General features: G+C 34.4%; 2 protein-coding genes across 2 annotated transcripts; both read right to left on the minus strand.

Moving 5' to 3' along the window:
* Nucleotides 1–357: 357 nt before the first annotated feature.
* On the minus strand, nucleotides 358–1,293 carry LOC311175562 (olfactory receptor 4K1-like; the record flags this gene model as incomplete). Its single annotated transcript, XM_084240491.1, has 1 exon — nucleotides 358–1,293. The coding sequence occupies one exon, from the start codon at nucleotides 1,291–1,293 to the stop codon at nucleotides 358–360; it is 936 nt and encodes a 311-aa protein (XP_084096617.1).
* A 12,213-nt stretch (nucleotides 1,294–13,506) lies between these two features.
* LOC311175534 (olfactory receptor 4K5) lies at nucleotides 13,507–14,526 on the minus strand (the record flags this gene model as incomplete). Its single annotated transcript, XM_084240463.1, has 1 exon — nucleotides 13,507–14,526. The coding sequence occupies one exon, from the start codon at nucleotides 14,524–14,526 to the stop codon at nucleotides 13,558–13,560; it is 969 nt and encodes a 322-aa protein (XP_084096589.1). The 3' UTR covers nucleotides 13,507–13,557.
* Nucleotides 14,527–18,837: the final 4,311 nt, after the last annotated feature.

The following is an 18,837-nucleotide window of genomic DNA, read 5'->3' on the forward strand; positions in this document are numbered from 1 at the left end:
AATTTATTCCTTTTGATTGCAAGGTATAAAAATATCATATGCTCAAGTAAAAAGAATCACAAATTTGGTAACATGAAAAATATTTCATATAGACTAGAATCTCTAAATTCTTTATAAAATTTTTAAAGGATTAATTATTTTCCATGGAATTATTATTTTAGAATTATAAAAATTAAAAAAATAAAATCATGTTTAAGTAAGTCAAGAATTGATTTTATGCAAATTCATTGCATTTAAAATAAAAATCCAATTTGACAATCCAGCAATACATATCATTAGCAAAAATAATTGGCAAGATACTGTGATCCAGTGGAGGCTCTTCATTCCCATTCGAGATTATGCTCCCTCCTGGTGACCCTAGTTTTCCCAGGAGGTCACATAACGGTTTCTAAACTTTCTCATGGCTGCTTTAACATCTTCATTCCTCAGAGAGTAGACGATGGGATTCAACAAAGGTGTAAAAATAGTGTAGAACACAGAAATGAACTTATCCAGAGAAATTCTGCTAAAAGGCCATATATAGAAATAAATGCAAGGCCCAAAGAAAAGAATCACCACTGTGATGTGAGCAGTTAGTGTCGACAGTGCCTTAGATGATCCACTGGAGGACCTGCGCCTGACAGTGATCAGAATGATGACATAGGAAATTACTAAAGCCAGAAAACAGCTTGATGCTATCAGGCCACTGTTAGTTAGGGTTAAAATATCCATCTCATACGTACCCATGCAAGCCAGCTCTATCACCAGGGGAAGGTCACAAAAGAAGCTATTTACCACATTGGGACCACAGAATGGCAGCTGCACTGTAAAAATTATGTGGCTTGCAGAGTGAATAATACCCACAGCCCATGCAGCAATCACAAAAATTTTACAGAGTCTCCGAGTCATAATTGTGCTGTAGTGCAGAGGCTTACAGATGGCTATAAATCTGTCACATGCCATTGATACTAACATCACCATCTCACTCCCAACAAAAGTGTGAAGAAAGAATATCTGGGTCATGCAGCCTGCAAAGGAAATAGTCTTGCGTTCAACAAAAAAGTCTACGAGCATCTTGGGGGTGGCAAAGTTCGATTGGCAGATGTCAATGAAAGAAAGGTTGCTGAGCAGGAAGTACATAGGGGAGTTCAAATGGGAGTCAGAGGAAATGATGATAATAATCATGATGTTACCCAGCACTGATGTCACATACACTATAGAGAAGATGGCAAACAAGAACATCTGAAATTCCCAAGAATTAGAGAGTCCCAGAAGCACAAACTCAGATACCACTGATTCATTTGCGTGAGCCATGCGTCCAGCCCACAGCCACCTGAACATAAGAAAGTCAGGAAAATATCACAATGATTGGCACAGTATCTGCTATATATGCAAAAGAAGTACGATAAACTTTCAATTAAAAGTCAATTTAATTTAATGAATCTACATAAACAATCAATAGACTTATATTTAACAACTCTGACTGCCTGGGAAGTGGCAAAAGTTTGAATAAGAGAGGATTAGTTATGGAACCTATTGTAATTAGGAAGATATACATATTAAAAATAGAAATCTAAGGTAAATATCAAAGACTAGGAAATATAAAGTGCTACATTCATGTATTAAATATTTCCAAGATAACAGAAATTATGATAACCTGTTATGGAATAGGTACTATTTAAAGTAAAATTTTAAATGTTTGGTATTTGCTAGCAAAATTTAATAAAAGGGCTATTTCATGAATACAGCAATAAAGATTTCGATTTCAAAGGCAAAAATATGAAAGTCATATTCAGAAAGGCATGAGTTGCTTGACTTGGTTAGCAGAGAGGGCAAGCTAAAGAGCACTAAAATTAAGTTGGGAATGCAAACACAAGCAACTTGTGCAAGCTATTAGCATTGAGTAGAGGGCTAAGTGGTCTAGATTAATGTTCCTGAAATTGCACAATATAAAGAGCTTCACAGTGTTTTAAGCAGCTCAGTAGAAACTGTTTGCCAAATTATGGATAGAAGAGGCATTAGTGACACTCTCAGTTTCTGTGAAGCTTAAGAACATTTCTTTCATCCTTATAAAAACATTGAGTCGGGCCTCCCCGGTGGCGCAGCGGTAGAGCGCTGGGTTGCGAAGCTGCCCGCGGCCTCTGCGGCGCCGGTTCAATCCCCGGCTGCTCCCCGGCCACCGGAGGAGGGTCCCACATGGTGCGCAGACCTCTCCTGCTGCCCGCTGCTCCCCTCAACAGTGTACTTCGGTCCTTCTGCCTGCTCTGCTCCCCGCTCTGGCTCTGGTGAATTCTCTCACCCTCCCGCGCCTCTGACTGTACCCAGTGCATGGATAAACAAAAACAAAAACAAACAAGCAAAACAAATAAAGAAAAACATGCCTCTATTAAAAAAAAAATCTTTAAAAAAAAAAAATTGAGTCAAAATTGCCTTCTATCACAGAAAGACCATTTATAAATATATTACAAATGTATTCCAGTCTCTTCTGATTCTGCTTTTTTTCCCTCTACCTAAACACCTGATACACCTGGACTTATCAAAATCCACAACACCTTCAGAAATGGCTATATTGGAAATACTCCACATCACTTAAGACAGTGCATTTTGAAGACATATTTCCCTTAAAAAATAAGTAATGTTGAAATTTCCTCTTGAATGATTTTTCACTTATTGCTGAACATATTGGGCACCATATGACTACTTGGTCCCAGAAGAACACACTATACAACCTCCAGTGGTTCAGGAAACATTAGTGCTAGGTACCCAAAAATACATAATAGGTATTAATCTTGTACATCTTTTAATCTTTTACATATTGTGTATCATCTTATCTTTTAAAAAATGATTTTTGAAAAATTTAGTTTCATACAAATTTCATTTTTGCAATATCTAGAAAATAGTAAGGCATGTCAAACTTCATTTTTCAAAATAAAGGAAACAACTTGAAAATCCTCTCCACACTAATTTCCTATGATTTCTTAATTCAAGTAAAACAGACCAAGTTCAATCATATCTCATTTTTTTAATAATGAATTTTAATACTCAATTGTAAATATAATAAAATTTGCCACTTACTAGCTCTGTGTCTGACCTTAGAAGAGAGAACTAGATTATCTCCAGGGATATTTTTATCATTGAAATTCTTAGTGGAGATATAAGACATAAAATTCTTTTGTGTGTGTGTGTGTGGGACCCTCGCCGGCGGCCGGGGAACAAACTGGCGCTGCAGAGGCTGCGGGCAGCCTCGCAGCCCAGCGCTCAACCGCTGTGCCACCAGGGGGGGCCCAAGACATAAAATTCTTAGGTTACAAAGACATAAGAAGTTCATAAACATCACTCAGGATTCCTTGAACTATGCACAGATCATCCAGAAGCTTCTTCATCAATGAATCTTTCCCTTTTTCATTGGCTGTGCACTGCAAAGTTTAAGTGCTTTCAGCTCACATTTTAACTAGAAGAGAATTTCCCTATCTTTTCTGTAAGATCAAGTTTGATGGAGAAAAGTTATGTTACATTAATATCCATCTGAAATATGTCAATAGAACTTCAAAGCCATAAATATGAATAATGTTTTTCATTATTTTGTCATAATAGTTGACTACTTACATTCCTATCAGCAAAAATCAAGAAAGGATAACCTCATTGACCCATGTTCCTTTTATATCTTCACTCCTTCATTGCAGGCAAATTTTGATAGTTGATAATTAATTGTTTAACAAATGACTATTCTCAAATAGAAAACATAAACAGGACAGAGAAGGAAGATGTAGTAGTTATAGCACACATCATTTGTTAATCAAATACTGACCCTGTTATCTCAAGGCTGCTCTCTGTCAATGCAGTGAGAGTCATAAACAGAGAAGTGAAGAACAGGAATCTGCCTCTTCCAGATGGAGCTTCCACTTTGACTTTGATAAGAATGAATTCCCCTCTGCTATCTTCTAGCTGCTGATTTTGTACCTAGAAGATAATTTGCCAATTATATGTCAAGTCCAAGTAATATGTTCAAAGTACTTACCCTTTCAATAATTTCTCTCAATTCCTACACCTTTTTCCAAATTTGGTGTCCCACTGTTTGTTTCTAAGCTTCACACTTTCTGCTGTGAATCTTCATATTAAAAAATATTTATAATCTACTTGAACCATTGCTAACCTGTGCAGTAGCAAGCATTCAGATCCCGCCCTAATGTAGTGAGGGCTCTGTTCTCCTTGCCCTCATCATGAAAATACAAAGTCCTAAGACATAGCAATATAAGGACTCCCATCCTCATTCCTGAAAATTGCTTTAATTGGGGAAGTGAGAAATCTCCCTTTAGAGGTCTGAGGTCACTCTACACTGGGAATAATTATGTTTTACAAAATAATTTTTCCTAGAATGGAAGAGAAAAAAAAATTTTACCAACATGTTGGTATATAAAAAGCAAAAACTATTGATGGTTACTGACTTCCAGTCAGTAAAGTAATTTTTGAACCCTAATTTTCCCTTACTAAAACACACAATCATATAAATGATCATAGCCTCTGGGTAGGTTTTTTTTGTCTTAGAATCACAATGTTCAATAGGTTTAATCATCTATATAATGTGTAATAAACCACATCTGTTCTCACTTCATTATGAAAGTTCTTCACATATTTGAATGCGGTCTCCTTTCTTCTGCATGACTAATGTTCTATTTCTTCCCCAGAATATTTCAACTATTTTTATAAGCTAAAAATCTCCGTAAGTTGTATGGTAGATCTAATTTTAAATAATTATCCTTCAAGAAGGAAATTAAAGAATTCTCTCTCACACACAATTAGTGATAGTTTGCTAATATATGGTTTCCAAAATATAGGAAACAATTAGAAAATCCTTTCCACCAAAATTTCCCATGTTCTTAATCCAGGCAGAATAGACCAAGTTTAATGTTATCTCTTTTATTCTTAATAATTAAGATGGGTACCCATTAATAAAGATAACATTTGCCATTACTTGCTCTGTGACTGACCTTATAAATAGAACTATATTATCACCAAGGGTATTTTTTCCAAAGATTGAAAAATTACTGTGTGTATCTCATTGTAAAATGTTCACATGTCTAAGCATGCATGCATACATGCAACACTGATTGAAAGAGAAAGACACTGGGAAAAAATAAGTATATAAATTTGAGAGAGAAAGAATAAAATTTTTTAGTGTAATAAAGTACCTATAACAATTATGTTACCAAGCAATCAAGGGTTCATTTGCTCAATGTGAATAAATGCCAATAATATGCCCCAGGGGCCTGGGAAAATAAATGGCTTTAAAGCAAAGCTGTTACCAAGGTGGACAAATGGGCTTACAACATATTTTTGGAAGTGAGTCTGGTAAAATTAAGAGTTGAATTCATTTTCTGGGGAATGCTTTTGGCACAGAAATGTGGGTTTGGCAGGAAACCATTGAAGCAGATAGAAGGGCAGATAAATGCAGAGTTGGTCTAAAATCTGGTGATGGTGGGCTCTTGTCCATATTGGTGGTCAGATCCTTCAGCTAGCTCATGGAGAAGGACTAGATGCAGGTTGCTAGATTTTTCTATTCTGGAGAAGCAGCATTGCCTGGGAAAAAAATTATTCCTGATAGTATTTTTAAATTAATTATTGATTGAGGTAATATTTAGATACCCACATCAGTATTTTCACTCTGTGCACCCACCACCAAATTACCCATAGTCCAGCACCATAGTCCATTATGCTTCCCTCCATCTTTGTTCTTTCCTTCCACCCCATCCCCTCCCCACTATGGATATTTCAGTTCTGTAGTCAGGTGTCAAGGGTTAGTTTTTAAGCTAGTCTTTATCTGTCTGATAGTCTAGTTACTTTATATTCCACATATTAGTGACACCATCCAGTATTTATCTTTCTCCTTCAGACTTATTTCACTTAGCAAAATACCTTCTAGCTCCATTTACATTGCTGCTAATGGCATGAGTTTATCTTTTTCCTGATATTATAAGAAAGAGTCACAAGTCATCTAGTTTGACTGGTCTGTCTGAAAAACAAGAAGTGGCTAAAATGATAAATTGCTAAGCCACAGACTGAAAGACTACAGAGCTTGCTTTGAGTGGATTTCAGCTTTCAGGCACCAATGTTGATTACAATTAATAAATTATATTTTATTTCTGAAATATATATTATATATATACATACCCACATATATATAAGATTTGAAGCATAATATCAAAAATCAAAGATTGTAAAATCATTATGTGCATATTTTTATGAACCAAAAATATAAATATACTTATGGGAACAAATTTTAAAATTTCCAGATTAATATGAAATCTAAGTGGTATGAAAAGTAAATGCAAGGGAACTTGTCAATATATGTATTAGAGAATCTTAATCTGAATCAATAATATTGCAAATATTGATAAGATATAAAATATCATTTACTAAGTATAAAATGGAAAATTTAGGAAAGGTTATTTGCAAATGAATTGTGCATACTTTTGTCTCTTGAGTAGTTGGCAGTAAAAGTAACCTTCAAAAAAAATGTGTTAATTAATTCAAGTACTTCTTTACATAGCGATTGAACCAGTCTACATTCCCAGCAACAGTACACTTATAAGAAGGTTCCTTTTTTCTACATGCTCATCAACATATTGTTTCTCATTTTTCATAATAGGGCCCTTTCTCACAGGTGTGAGGTGGTATCTCACTGTTGTTTTGATTTGCATGTCCTTCATGATAAATAATGATGAACATTTTTTCATATGCCTGTTGGCTATCTGTATTTCTTCTTTGGAGAAGTACATAGTTAGCTCTTTTGCCCATTTTTTTATTGGGTTGTTTGAGTTCTTTGTAGGTCTTCAGTATCAGTCCCTTGTGAGATGTATGGTGTGGAAATATTTTCTCCCATTCTGTGGAGTATCTCTTTATTTTGGTTACTGCCTTTTTGGTGTACAGAAGCATCTTGTTTTGATGCGGTCCTAGATGTTTATAGTCTCCTTTGTTTTCCTTGTTGCTAGGGACAAATCTGCAAAGATACTTCTAAAGTTTATGTCATAGAATGTTTTTCTTATGTATTTTATAGTTTCAGGTCTTGCATCCAAGTCTTTTATCCATTTTGAATTTATTTTCTTATATGGTGTAAGACAGTGGATAGTTTCATATTTTTACACATGCCAAAACAATTTTACACCACCATTTGCTGAAGAGGCTTCCCTTGTTCTAGTGTATATTCTTCACTCCTTTCTTGTAGATTAGTTAGTTGTCCATATATATGTAGTTTTATTTTTGATCTCTCAATTTTATTCCATTGGTCTGTATATCTGCTTTTGTTTCAATACCATGCTGTTTTAATTATTGCTGTATTATAGTATAGTTTGAAATCTGAACATGTAATACCACCGTTTTTCTACTTTTTAGTTAGGAGAGCTTTGGCTATTCAGGGTCTTTGTGTTTCCATATGAATTTCAGCAATATTTGTTTCCTTTTTTGTTTTGTTCTATTTTTTGAAGAATGTAATTTGAGATAATTATTTCTTCTTAGGATGAAGAGATAGATATCTTTTATGATTAGAAAGACTCATATTTGAAATTAGCTTAAATTTCTGTAGATGAAATTTTTTTAGTTTTTGTTTTTGTTTTTTGCATAGACTAACTGGAATGTAGACTAGAGGTGCAGGGGGTGAGAGGATTCACCACAGAACAGGGAGCACAACGGTGTAGATAAAATTTTAAATATAAATATAATGCAACTTCATTCAAAAAATAGTATTACTTTTAAAAATTAACAACATTATTCATTGGTGTATATATATCTATAGCTATAGTTATAGATATTTGGTAATATAGATACTTTTTCTATTTGAAGTAGGAATCTCCATTCTCCATTGTGGAGTCTGTGGTGAAATATGTTTTTCCTTTGTTGAAACAAATGTAGCTGAATGTTCCCTATATACCCCTAGCCCTGAATAAGCATGTGAACATATATAGACAACTGGATGGTACTTTGAATCTTAAGGAAATGTACAATGACAAAGAAACAGTTGTGAAACTATCACAGTAGTAACATAATGTTGGATATCAGCAGCAGTGAAAGTAACTTACTCTCAAAGTCTTACTGTTCAAGTAAGACTTACTGTCAATATTAAACTTGCCTCTTCCACACAAACATGATCTTGGATATATTTCAGGCTCCCTGGAATCTAATGTTTTCTTGCTCGCTTTCATAGGCTTCTTTTCCAAATTACCATGAACAATATGTTCAATTCTTCTAATACTTTCTGCTTAAGATGGTTAGAATTAGTACTTTTGCTCGATGAAAAGAATCATTATTAGTCTGTACAGATCATTTGTGGGAGGAATTATGTGAAAATATAAAAGAAATATTTGTAACAGAAAAATAGATGTAGCTCTACCAAACAAAATATATTAGAAAATTGAAAACGGAAATATTTTTATATTAAAAACGTGAAGAGAGAACAATAAATGTAGCAGAATAATATCCAGAAATAGAACCAAACATATATGAGATAAAGTTTGTAGTTATAGAGGTATAATAACAATTAAGGAAATACAGTTTAATAAATTAATGCATTGGTGGGAAAAAATGAATTGTTATCTGTATGCCAGTTCTGATAGTACAATGAATTTCAGATAGATCAAATATTAAAATAAGAGAAGCAGAAAAAAACAAGCATGATATTGGTGCCATTGTGGATAGGACTGAGAGATTTGCTGCATGATTGTTTTTAGAGTTGGTATATGAAAGAAAAACCACAATGAATTCTAAACTCAAAATGGTAACCTGGAAAGTATGTGCAACACATAAGACAAATGAGAGAGTAATTCCTTGCTCTAAGAAATAAAATAAAGAAATAACAATAAACCAAGTAGAAAAGCAAAGGCATAATTAAACAGTTCAAAGGAACTGACATAATCTTCAGTGTCTCAGCAACAGTGATGATAACTCTTTACCATTTAGATTTGAAAAGCTTCAGAATAATTGGACAGGATGTGGAAGACACATTTGTTTATTTATTGTCAATCAAAGACTATTTATAAATATACATATCATATTTTAAAAATAGAAAATAGAAAGACACAATAGTCTTAATTCAAAAAGGAAAACAGATGTAAAATGCTGAAGTTTAAATTTGTGTGTTATTGTTTAAAGAAATGCAAACAAGCATAAAGACATTTTTACAACAAGTTTTTTATTGTAAGTTAAATGGGTAGAGATGGCAAAGAAAAGCAAGTCATGAATTTGAGACATGAACACAATGAAGAGGTTAATAAATATATATTAAGACTCAGAGTAAAAAGAGAGCAAAATTAAAACAATAGTTTAAGGGAATCTGGCTGAGAAATTCCAAAACTGAACTGTATCTCAAGCCACAGAATCAAGAAATTCTGTATGCCACCAATAGAATAAATGTAAGATCGCAGGACAGCCTAGAATTCCTGGGGCAGTGAGCACAAAACTCACAAATGTGCCAATGGGAATTATATAGCAAGGGGCCAGTCTTCTATTCCTTCTCCACTGGATATAGTATTTGTTATTAATAACACAGAATTACAAATTCACTGTTGGTTCAATTGGTATTTTGCATCTTAGAGTTCTCCAACTCAAGCAAGTTGGGTTTAATCCTAATGCTCACTTCTTATCTGAATTATAACTGGTAAAGAGAATTAATTACTAAGAGGAGATAAAAACTAAAACTCTAAATAATACCATAGAACTGATGGAAAGAAGCCAAGAAAGGAATAAACTTGAAAAATGGATTCCCTCCCCAAGTTTCAGACTCTTAGGAGAGAGTATGAATGAGGACCCATGGATGAGAAGTTCTCTAGGTTGCATTGGGTTAGGGGCGGGCCACAAATGGAGGACTGAGAAAGGGGAACAATGAATTTATGCCCAGACTGGCAGTGGACTTGCTGGCAGGTGAGTCCACTGAGTGGCCTCATCAGAACTTCCTGGAAGCTATACTTTCAGAGCAAGAAAAGCACATTGTAAGCAGAAAGAGAAGCCTTTCCTTCTGTAATGTTCATCCAGCATCCTTTCAGGACAAAAGAGAAAAGTTTGAGTCTGGTATCACAAAGCCAGCCAACAAAGGGTAGATCTGATATGAAAAATCAACAAATTAATGACTGATATAGCTTCTTTGTCAAGGGGGGAAATATGATTCTCTTTATTAAAGGAATTACTTTATTTTCTGCAATATCTTCTCTTTCTACTCTTGTGATGAAAGGAAACTCCACAATCATTGTGATCATTGCTCTTTTTTGTGGCGTGCTTTGGTTAGAAATTCTAACAGCTCTGAAACTGTATCTGCTGCTAAGAATGTAAACCAACTTTGTCAGCATTTAAATGTAGAAACTTGAATGCCCAGCTTGTTCAGAGATTATGTATTATTGAGAATAAAGTATGTTTTTCTCTACTAGAAAAACACCTGCTGGCTCTCCAGACCTTCTTTGGATGAATATAATTAAAATATAAATAGCACTTTATCTTTTTCATGAAACCTTGTAAGGATAATTTGTTTGAAAGCTATGTGATATCATGTAAAAAATTCAAAGAATTTGGAGTTCTTTCACCCAAACATTTCTTCTTTTGTAACTATTAACTTAGTTCAGACAGTTATTTCTTATCTTTCATGTATTATAGCGATATAAAAAATTAAGATTAATTCAATATGATAGCATGTATGTTTCCATGTCAAAGATGATTCTAAAATGTCATTGTTTTCAAACTAAAAAACCAGCCACTGTCCTATTAAAATGTACAATGAACAAAATTTCAATTACTTGCACAATGTTTGCTCATATTGTTTTTATGTAAATTTTTAAGTAAAAAGGACAATTTTTAAATTGTGTATATAATTTGATTTATCTGAATGAAATAAATGTCTGTAGTAATCAATATAACAAGATATTCACAAATATTTTCAAAACAAAATGAATCTAAGAATCAAATTATGTAATTTCTGACTTTCTTAGCACATTGATTCTCACTGCTTACTAGATTTAGTGGAATCTTTTTAGAAAGCACCTAGAATGAAGGCTAGATCTCATATTAGAGTAATTAAATCTTACCATTGAAAAAAAGATGAAATTAATAAGCTTTTTAATGAAACCCTACCTGCCTAGTATTTTGGTAATCTAGGCTGACAAGAGAAAATAATGTAGTACAGAGTACTTTAGTCAAGAAGAAAAATCATATGCCCAGACCTCATTCTATGAAGAAGTAGCAGCTTGCATGGTATGAAGTCAGAGGGTGTTGGTAAGATCTCTTCTTCCTAAATATTTGCACACCATACATCTGACAAGGGACTGATACTGAAGATCTACGAATAGTTCATGCAACTCAACAAAAAGAAAACAGCCCAATTAAAAAATGGACAGAAGAGCTTGATAGAGATACTTCTCCAAAGAAGACATGCACATGGCCAACAGGCATATGGAAAAATGTTCATCATCACTTATCATCAGGGACCTGGAAATCAAAACCATGATTAAAAAAATAAAACCAAGTCCTGGCTAGGATGTGGAGAAAAAGGAACTCTTTTACACTGTAGGTAGAAATGTATACTGGTCCAACCCCTATGGAAAGAAGTGGAGGTTCCTCAAAAGACTAAAAATGGACTTACCACGTGACTCAGCAATTCTACTCCTAGGTATCTACCCAAAGAACACAAAAACACTAATTTGAAAGGAAAACTGCACTCCCATGTTTATAGCAGCACTATTCACAATAGCCAACATATGGAAACAACCTAAATGCCCCAGGACAGCTGAGTGAATTAAGATGTGGTGTATATATATATATATATATATATATATATATATATATACATAAACACATACACACACACACACACACACACACACAAAATGGCATACTACCCAGCACATCAAAAAATGATAAACTCATGCTATTTGCAGCAACATAGATGGAACTAGAAGGGATTATGCTAAGTGAAACAGTCAGAGGAGATAGATAAATATCTGATGGTTTCACTTATGTGTAGAATATAGAGAAATCAAACAAAGGATCAGATAAGACACACTTTAAAACCAACCCTTGAAAGCTACCACAGATCTGAAGCATCCAGGATGGGAGGTGGAGGGAGAGGTGGAAGGGAGGAGATAGTAGTGGGGTGAGTATGACAGACTAAGGTTGAGGATTATGGGTGATCTGGTGGTAGGAGAACTATGTGACCACACCTGAGGGAAGAAATTCTTTATTGTGAAAAAAATAGACAAGAATATAAAATAACAGTAATTCAATAAAAAAATATTTTTTTAAAAAAATCTGTTGATGTTCTAGAGCTAGTCTGCTAACACTGCACTCTTGACACTGATGGAATTGTATTCTAAAACCAGAAAAAAATAAACATGCACATTTCTGGAAGAGGTAAATGACAGTTTAGGCTTATACTGAAGTGTAAGCTACTTTTATGCTACCCTTGATAGGAAGGTAGATTTTGAGAGCAGAAAAGAGCCAAAAACATCAGGTTTCAGAAGTACAAAAATGCTATGGAGAGAGCAAAAATTGGTGGGATGAGAGAAAAGAGGAAATTCCCAAGGTTTTTTTTTAAAAAAAAAATCTTTTTATTGATGTTGGCTCTATTCGGATGCATTCAGAAAAGATGGACTAGATAAGAGGGCACATGAAGTGCAAAACTAGTGTTTTCATTCTTGGCCTAGAGGAGAGACTAATGTTTACATTAGCCTCATTTAATACCTCTTATGAATTGAGGGATTTGGGAAAATAAACTTAAAAACTCTAATAAGCATTAATAAATCCCCTAATGGTCCCTGGAGTCTAAGGTAGAGATCCTGGGGTCCTGTGGGGTCCAGGTTGCCAGTTGGGATGTATGTTTAACATTGATTCATTATCCCTAAGAACTCTATGCTTGGTCCAAATGCAAGGAGTAAAATGTCAGTGTTGAAATAGTTCAGTTTAAAAAATTTTCCTCCCTCTTCTACAATTTGTAATTTAAAGGAAACAGCAATTATGTTAACTAATCAGAGAAAATCCATTAAATGAAAGCTCTGAAATGCAAGCTCCTGAGTATATGTAATTTCATATTTTAAAACATTGTTATTGGAAAATAATAGGGGATAGGCAAAAATGGTTTGGGGGGAGGAATTTCAAAATTAGGAATCTTTACTGTACTCAATGCAATTATCTTAAATCAGTAAAGCAGAAAGTTCAAAGTCATATTCCTAAATACTATTCATCTCTTTATATATTTTCAGACATGTAAATTAGGAACTAATAAGATAAAAAAAAAGGTCTAAATTTATTCACCCTAATCAATCGGCACTCCTCTTTTTCCATAATATTTGTATTTACCTGTAGCTAAAACAGTGAATGCATCATTGCTATCCATATACAGTCCTTCCATATTTTATTTTCTGAATCAGTAATAATGATACATTTTTTTCACATCTCCTGTTTAGGCATTATCTGGAGAATAATTTATTAATCTCCCTTAAATACTCTCTATATCATCTTCTTTATTACTTTCACTGCAGTTGAGATGTACCATAAAAACAAAATTTTTATAGACAATTGATTTGAGGAATTTGAAGAAACTGTGTTTTACTAATGGGAATTCCTCATTACTAGTGGCATTTCAGAAATTTTCTTGGGCCGCAGGTAATGGGTCAAAATTTTTCTCATTGCAACTTTCATATCCCTGTTCCTTAGTGTATAGATCATGGGGTTTAGAATAGGGGTGAAAACGGTATAAAATATGGCAAGAACTTTGTCCACAGGGTATGTGGTAAAAGGCCACACATAGATGAAGATGCAAGGTCCAAAGAATAATATCACCACAGCGATATGGGCAGCCAGCGTTGAAAATGCCTTGGCCATTGCAGCAGAGGATTTAAACCAAACGGTGATAAGAATGATGATGTAAGAGGCCACCAAGACAGAGAAAGTGCTTAGAGAAAGAATCCCACTGTTGATGACAATCAGTATTTCAATGATGTAAGAATCCAAGCAAGCAAGTTTGGTTACTCGAGGGAGGTCACAAAAAAAGCTGTCTACGACATTGGGGCCACAAAAAGGTAGATTCACAGTAAATGATAACTGACTTAATGTGTGCACCAAGCCCACAGCCCAGGAGATCAGTACTAGGATAGTGCACGTCCTTCGGCTCATGATGACCACATAGTGCAGGGGTTTGCAGATGGCCACGTATCTGTCGTAGGCCATGGAGACAAGTAGCACCATCTCCCCACCGGTAAAAAGGTGAATGAAAAAAATCTGGGCAATGCAGCCAGTAAAGGAGATTGTTTTATGCTCACTCAGAAAATCTGCAATCATCTTAGGTGTGGCAAAGGAAGCCTGACAGATGTCCACAAAGGAGAGGTTTCCCAGCAGGAAGTACATGGGGGAGTGCAGGCTGTTATCAGAAGACACTGTGATGATAATGAGAAGGTTTCCCAGGACAATGACCACATATAACACAGAGAAGAAAACAAAATAGAAAAGCTGGAGTTCCTGAGAACTAGAGAGTCCCAGCAACACAAACTCAGACACCACTGAAGAATTGACCTTATCCATGGAGCCAGACTGCACTCTTGCTCTGAAACAGTCCTGAGAGAGGGAAAAGAGGAAGGTTCAGAATGATGGACTAAGAACACTTTCATTATTCAGTTAAAATAAATAAATTCTTTGAAAAGAAGGAAAATAGATGTGTGAATCAATCAAAGCAATGAATGCATCAGATAGTTTCACTTATAGGTGGACTATAGGGAAACTGAACAAAGGATCAAATAAAAGACAAAACTTGCAGGCAAATTATAGATCTGAGGCATCCAGCAGGGGAGGGGGGGTGTGAGGGGTCAAAACAGAGGAGGGAAGAGCACATGGATCTGTGGTGATGGTTCACAGGTGCTGAGGTGGTGGGATATTTATGGGGACTACCCCTGAGGGAAGAAATCAAATATTGTACAAAAATGAACAACAATGTAAGAAAATAAAAGTGTTTTTAAAAAGTAATGAATGTCAAAAAAAAGAACACCTTTAGTGTAAAGGATTATTGAGATCCCAGATATAATGTCTATTTGCTAAGAAAAACAAATTTTGAAGAGACCATAGTACTATATCTGGAGAGTAAGAAGTGTACAAGAAAGTCTAATTTATCAGTCTCATTTAAAGCCCTTGAGTTTTGGATAGTCCTAAGAAAAATCTGTTATACAGCATTCAGCAAGCTCACACATGAGTTGAATTGTTATGATCACAAGACTAGCAGACTATCAGGCTCCACAGACTTTGTTGGTTGGCAAAAATATTTTGGATCTCTTGGTCTTGTGTTTATTTTCCATCATTAATTTTAAGAAATCTCTTAAGTACAACATTTTCTCTAACTCCAGATATTTTCATAGCTTGATATTTATCACATGATATAAAGTTACTATTTTTTCTGAGTTTTACAAATTCTATAATAACTATAAGAAAGTGAAAATCAATATCAACAAAAAACTATGAACCAGAGACACTTTTAGGGGGGCCGGAGGGGAGGGATTGGGGTCAGAATGGGGGGGCTGCAATTGTATGGGGAATATAACAATAAAATTTATAAAAAAAAAAAAAACAAATTCTATAGCTCAAAAAAGATAGGTAGTGGTTAAAAAAAACCTACTTTGCAGGAGGTTTTAAAGTTCAAATATGACAATTCATGACATTCTTCCATCAGAGTAATTATAATACAATAAATGTCCTTAATATAGTAAATATTCCCATATTGACAAAGCCTTGTTGCTTTTACAGGAATCATACACAACTTACTCAGTTTCTACCAAGGAGCTACTGTTGAATGTATATTACCCAGACCTGTAGTAGCAGTTTACCAATTATTCATCTGTATAATTATTTTAAATTACATTATAGCTTTATGTTAATTATCTGAAACTCATTTGTGATTATTAAGAGCAGTACCTAAATTTTCCATTTTTATTGACTATCAAAATTAGATTTAGGTCAACTTTTGTTTTCCCAGTTTAATGTTCTCCATGAACTTATATAATAAGCTAATAATAACATCTTAATAATCATTCAAAGAATAGAAGAGTTAATTGTCAGAAATAACAAGATTTCCTAAAATAGTACTTTCTGAAACTTTTTCTAGTTGTGTGGAATTAGATTTATATACTAGAGCTGTATCTTTGCAAGAAAAAAATGAGATCATAAGGAACCTGTGTTCTAATCCCACATAAGAGCATAAACATCTTCCACTGTCTATTTCATACAATAAGCCAGATTTCTATGTCCCTAAGATATAACCCTACCCTCTCATTTCCTTCCTCAGCTTTTTTGAGGTATAATTGTCTAGTAAAAAATGTACATATTTAAGGCGAGCAATGTAACATTTTGATATATAAATATTGCGAAATGATTGCCACAGTTAATATATCCATCACTGCTAATGGTTACCTTTTTTTTTTAGTGAAAACAATTACAATCTACTCTCTCAACAAATTCCAAGTATACATTATTATTAAGAGTAGTCACCAAGCTGTCCATGAGATCTCCAGAACTTATTCATCCTGCAAATGGGAAACTTTATATCCTTTAGCCAACACAACCTCTCCTTTAGATGGATGCAATTGCAATCAACACAGGGAAGCCCTCAGCAGAGCACTGTTTTGTGCACTCTTGCAGGGAGGCATTTTACTGGCTCACACTTTGAACATACATTATTGTTGTCTTTGAAGCTAGAGCAAAAAATTAAGACGATCCATAACAAAGAAGTGAATGCCTTAGCAATATGAATCAATGAGTGAATCACCAATGAATATATAGTATATGTAACAAAATGAACAGCACAATAATTGAGAGGATTCTGAAATATTCCGTAAATTATTTTATTACCTTGTCCAGTAGGTGGTTCACTTTTTTTGAGTGTCCCCATTTCTAAAATCATTATCCTTGCTCAAGTTTAGGAATTTATTATGTAACCAGATGAACACTACTTAATGAAAATGTTTGTAGCACGAATAATGTATATAAGCTAAAAGAATGAGGTAAATTTCTAATAAATACTGAATAATAATTTAAAATCTGAAAAAGTATGGAAAAGAAAGCGTGTATTGTTAAGACACTGCAAGTTAGTTTCCATTGAGTTAACTGTTTGTGTATGCATTGTAGCAGTGATCCTTACAGGAAATTTATGGGAAAGTGTTATTATTCCTGACCTGCAGAAAAGTCAGAATCAGACAAGTTTAGTAATCTCCAGATAAACAGCTATTAAGGGTAAGGAAATCTTTGTAGAGGTTTAAAATCAGATAATAAAAATAATACTTTTTATTAGGGACCAGCAAAGTTCCAAACACCATTTAAACTCTATATATAATAATTTTTATCTTCCCAAAATACTGTGTGACAAACACTTATTAATTCTATTTCACAAGAAAAAATCAGAGTTACAGAGACGATAAGTAACTTCCCAAGTAGCTAGAATCAATGAGCTAGAATATGAACTGAGACCTTACACTCCAGGGGAAGCTGTCTCAAGCTACATGATACTGCCTTTTAAAAATTAAAGTAACATTGCTTTATACAAGGTTATGTAATATAAAATTCAGTTTGCATCATTCAAAAATCAACATGCATAGATATTACATCATACTTTTTAGATCTGAATAATATGAAACCCAAAACCCATGTAGATCTTCCACATGGTCAGTAGTTGGGGGCAAAATTACCTCAATCCTTAGAAGGCATCTTTGGCTTACATGTAAGTCTCTCCTTCTTTCATGTAGCATTTTCACTTATTGACTAAGTGGTTTCATTTACTGACAAAGTGATGGGGTCTGGCTCATCCAAGCAAAAGGCAAAAACAATAAAAAGTCCTAAATTCTTCTACCCTCTTTTCTTTCCTCAATTTCTCCTCCTTTATTACAAGAAATTTCCTGAAGGATATCTACATTTTCCCCTCTATTACTTTTCCACCTACTAAGACCTTCACACCACACTCAATTATGCCTTTTGCTGCCACTGTCAGAGAAGCTTGTTATCAAATATCTTCAAAGTCCTCTTATGAAAACTAATATAGTAATACTCTTAAGAAGCAAATCTATGCACTGGCCCTTACAAGTAGGTTTTCGTTAAGGACCTGGTCTTTAGGTTTTTTCTTCCTTCTCCATATCCACATTTTGTATCTTTCTTTTATCTCGTACTTCATATCCTATTAATCTCTCTTCCTCTCCCGCCATGTTCCCTTTCTTCCTTGGGCATTCCATTCATCTCTGTGGTATCCATTACCACTTGAGAGATGACCTCTAATTTCTCACGACACTCCAGTATTGCAAACATGTTTCTAATCATTTTAGGGATGTGCATATTATAAAGTCACTTCAGATCTCAGTTTATAATTTCTTACCTCAATTCAGTCCTTTTTCCTTTAAATGTTTATTTTTAGCTGTGACTATTATTCTTCTAGGCTGTAGACCTCACTTTTTCCTGGACGTTACCCTCCCACTTGCAAAATCTCATGTTTACTTTAACTCAAAGTAAAATAAATTTAAGTTCTCAGCATGACCACCAAGCACATATGATCTGGTTTTACCCACACCATATACAACTCCTTAGAAGAAAGCAGACTATTTAGCATGTATTAAGCAGTGAAACACTTCCAATTCATTTTCTTCTGGCCTGCACAGAGAAGGCACTACAAGTGCCTTCTCTAAGAGCTTTCTTCCCAAAGGCATAAATTGAAATTTCTCTTTTTCATAGTTTTCTGTACCACTTTGCTTGCACATATACTCTCCCAAGGCAAACTTTGTGTAGTTGTCGTTTCCCTCCCACACTGAAAGATCCTTAAATTCTCATGCTTCTTATGTGTCATCAACGGATTTGGCATAAAGATGTACA

Source organism: Talpa europaea (assembly GCF_964194135.1).
Source record: "Talpa europaea genome assembly, chromosome: 8".
NCBI lineage: Eukaryota > Metazoa > Chordata > Mammalia > Eulipotyphla > Talpidae > Talpa > Talpa europaea.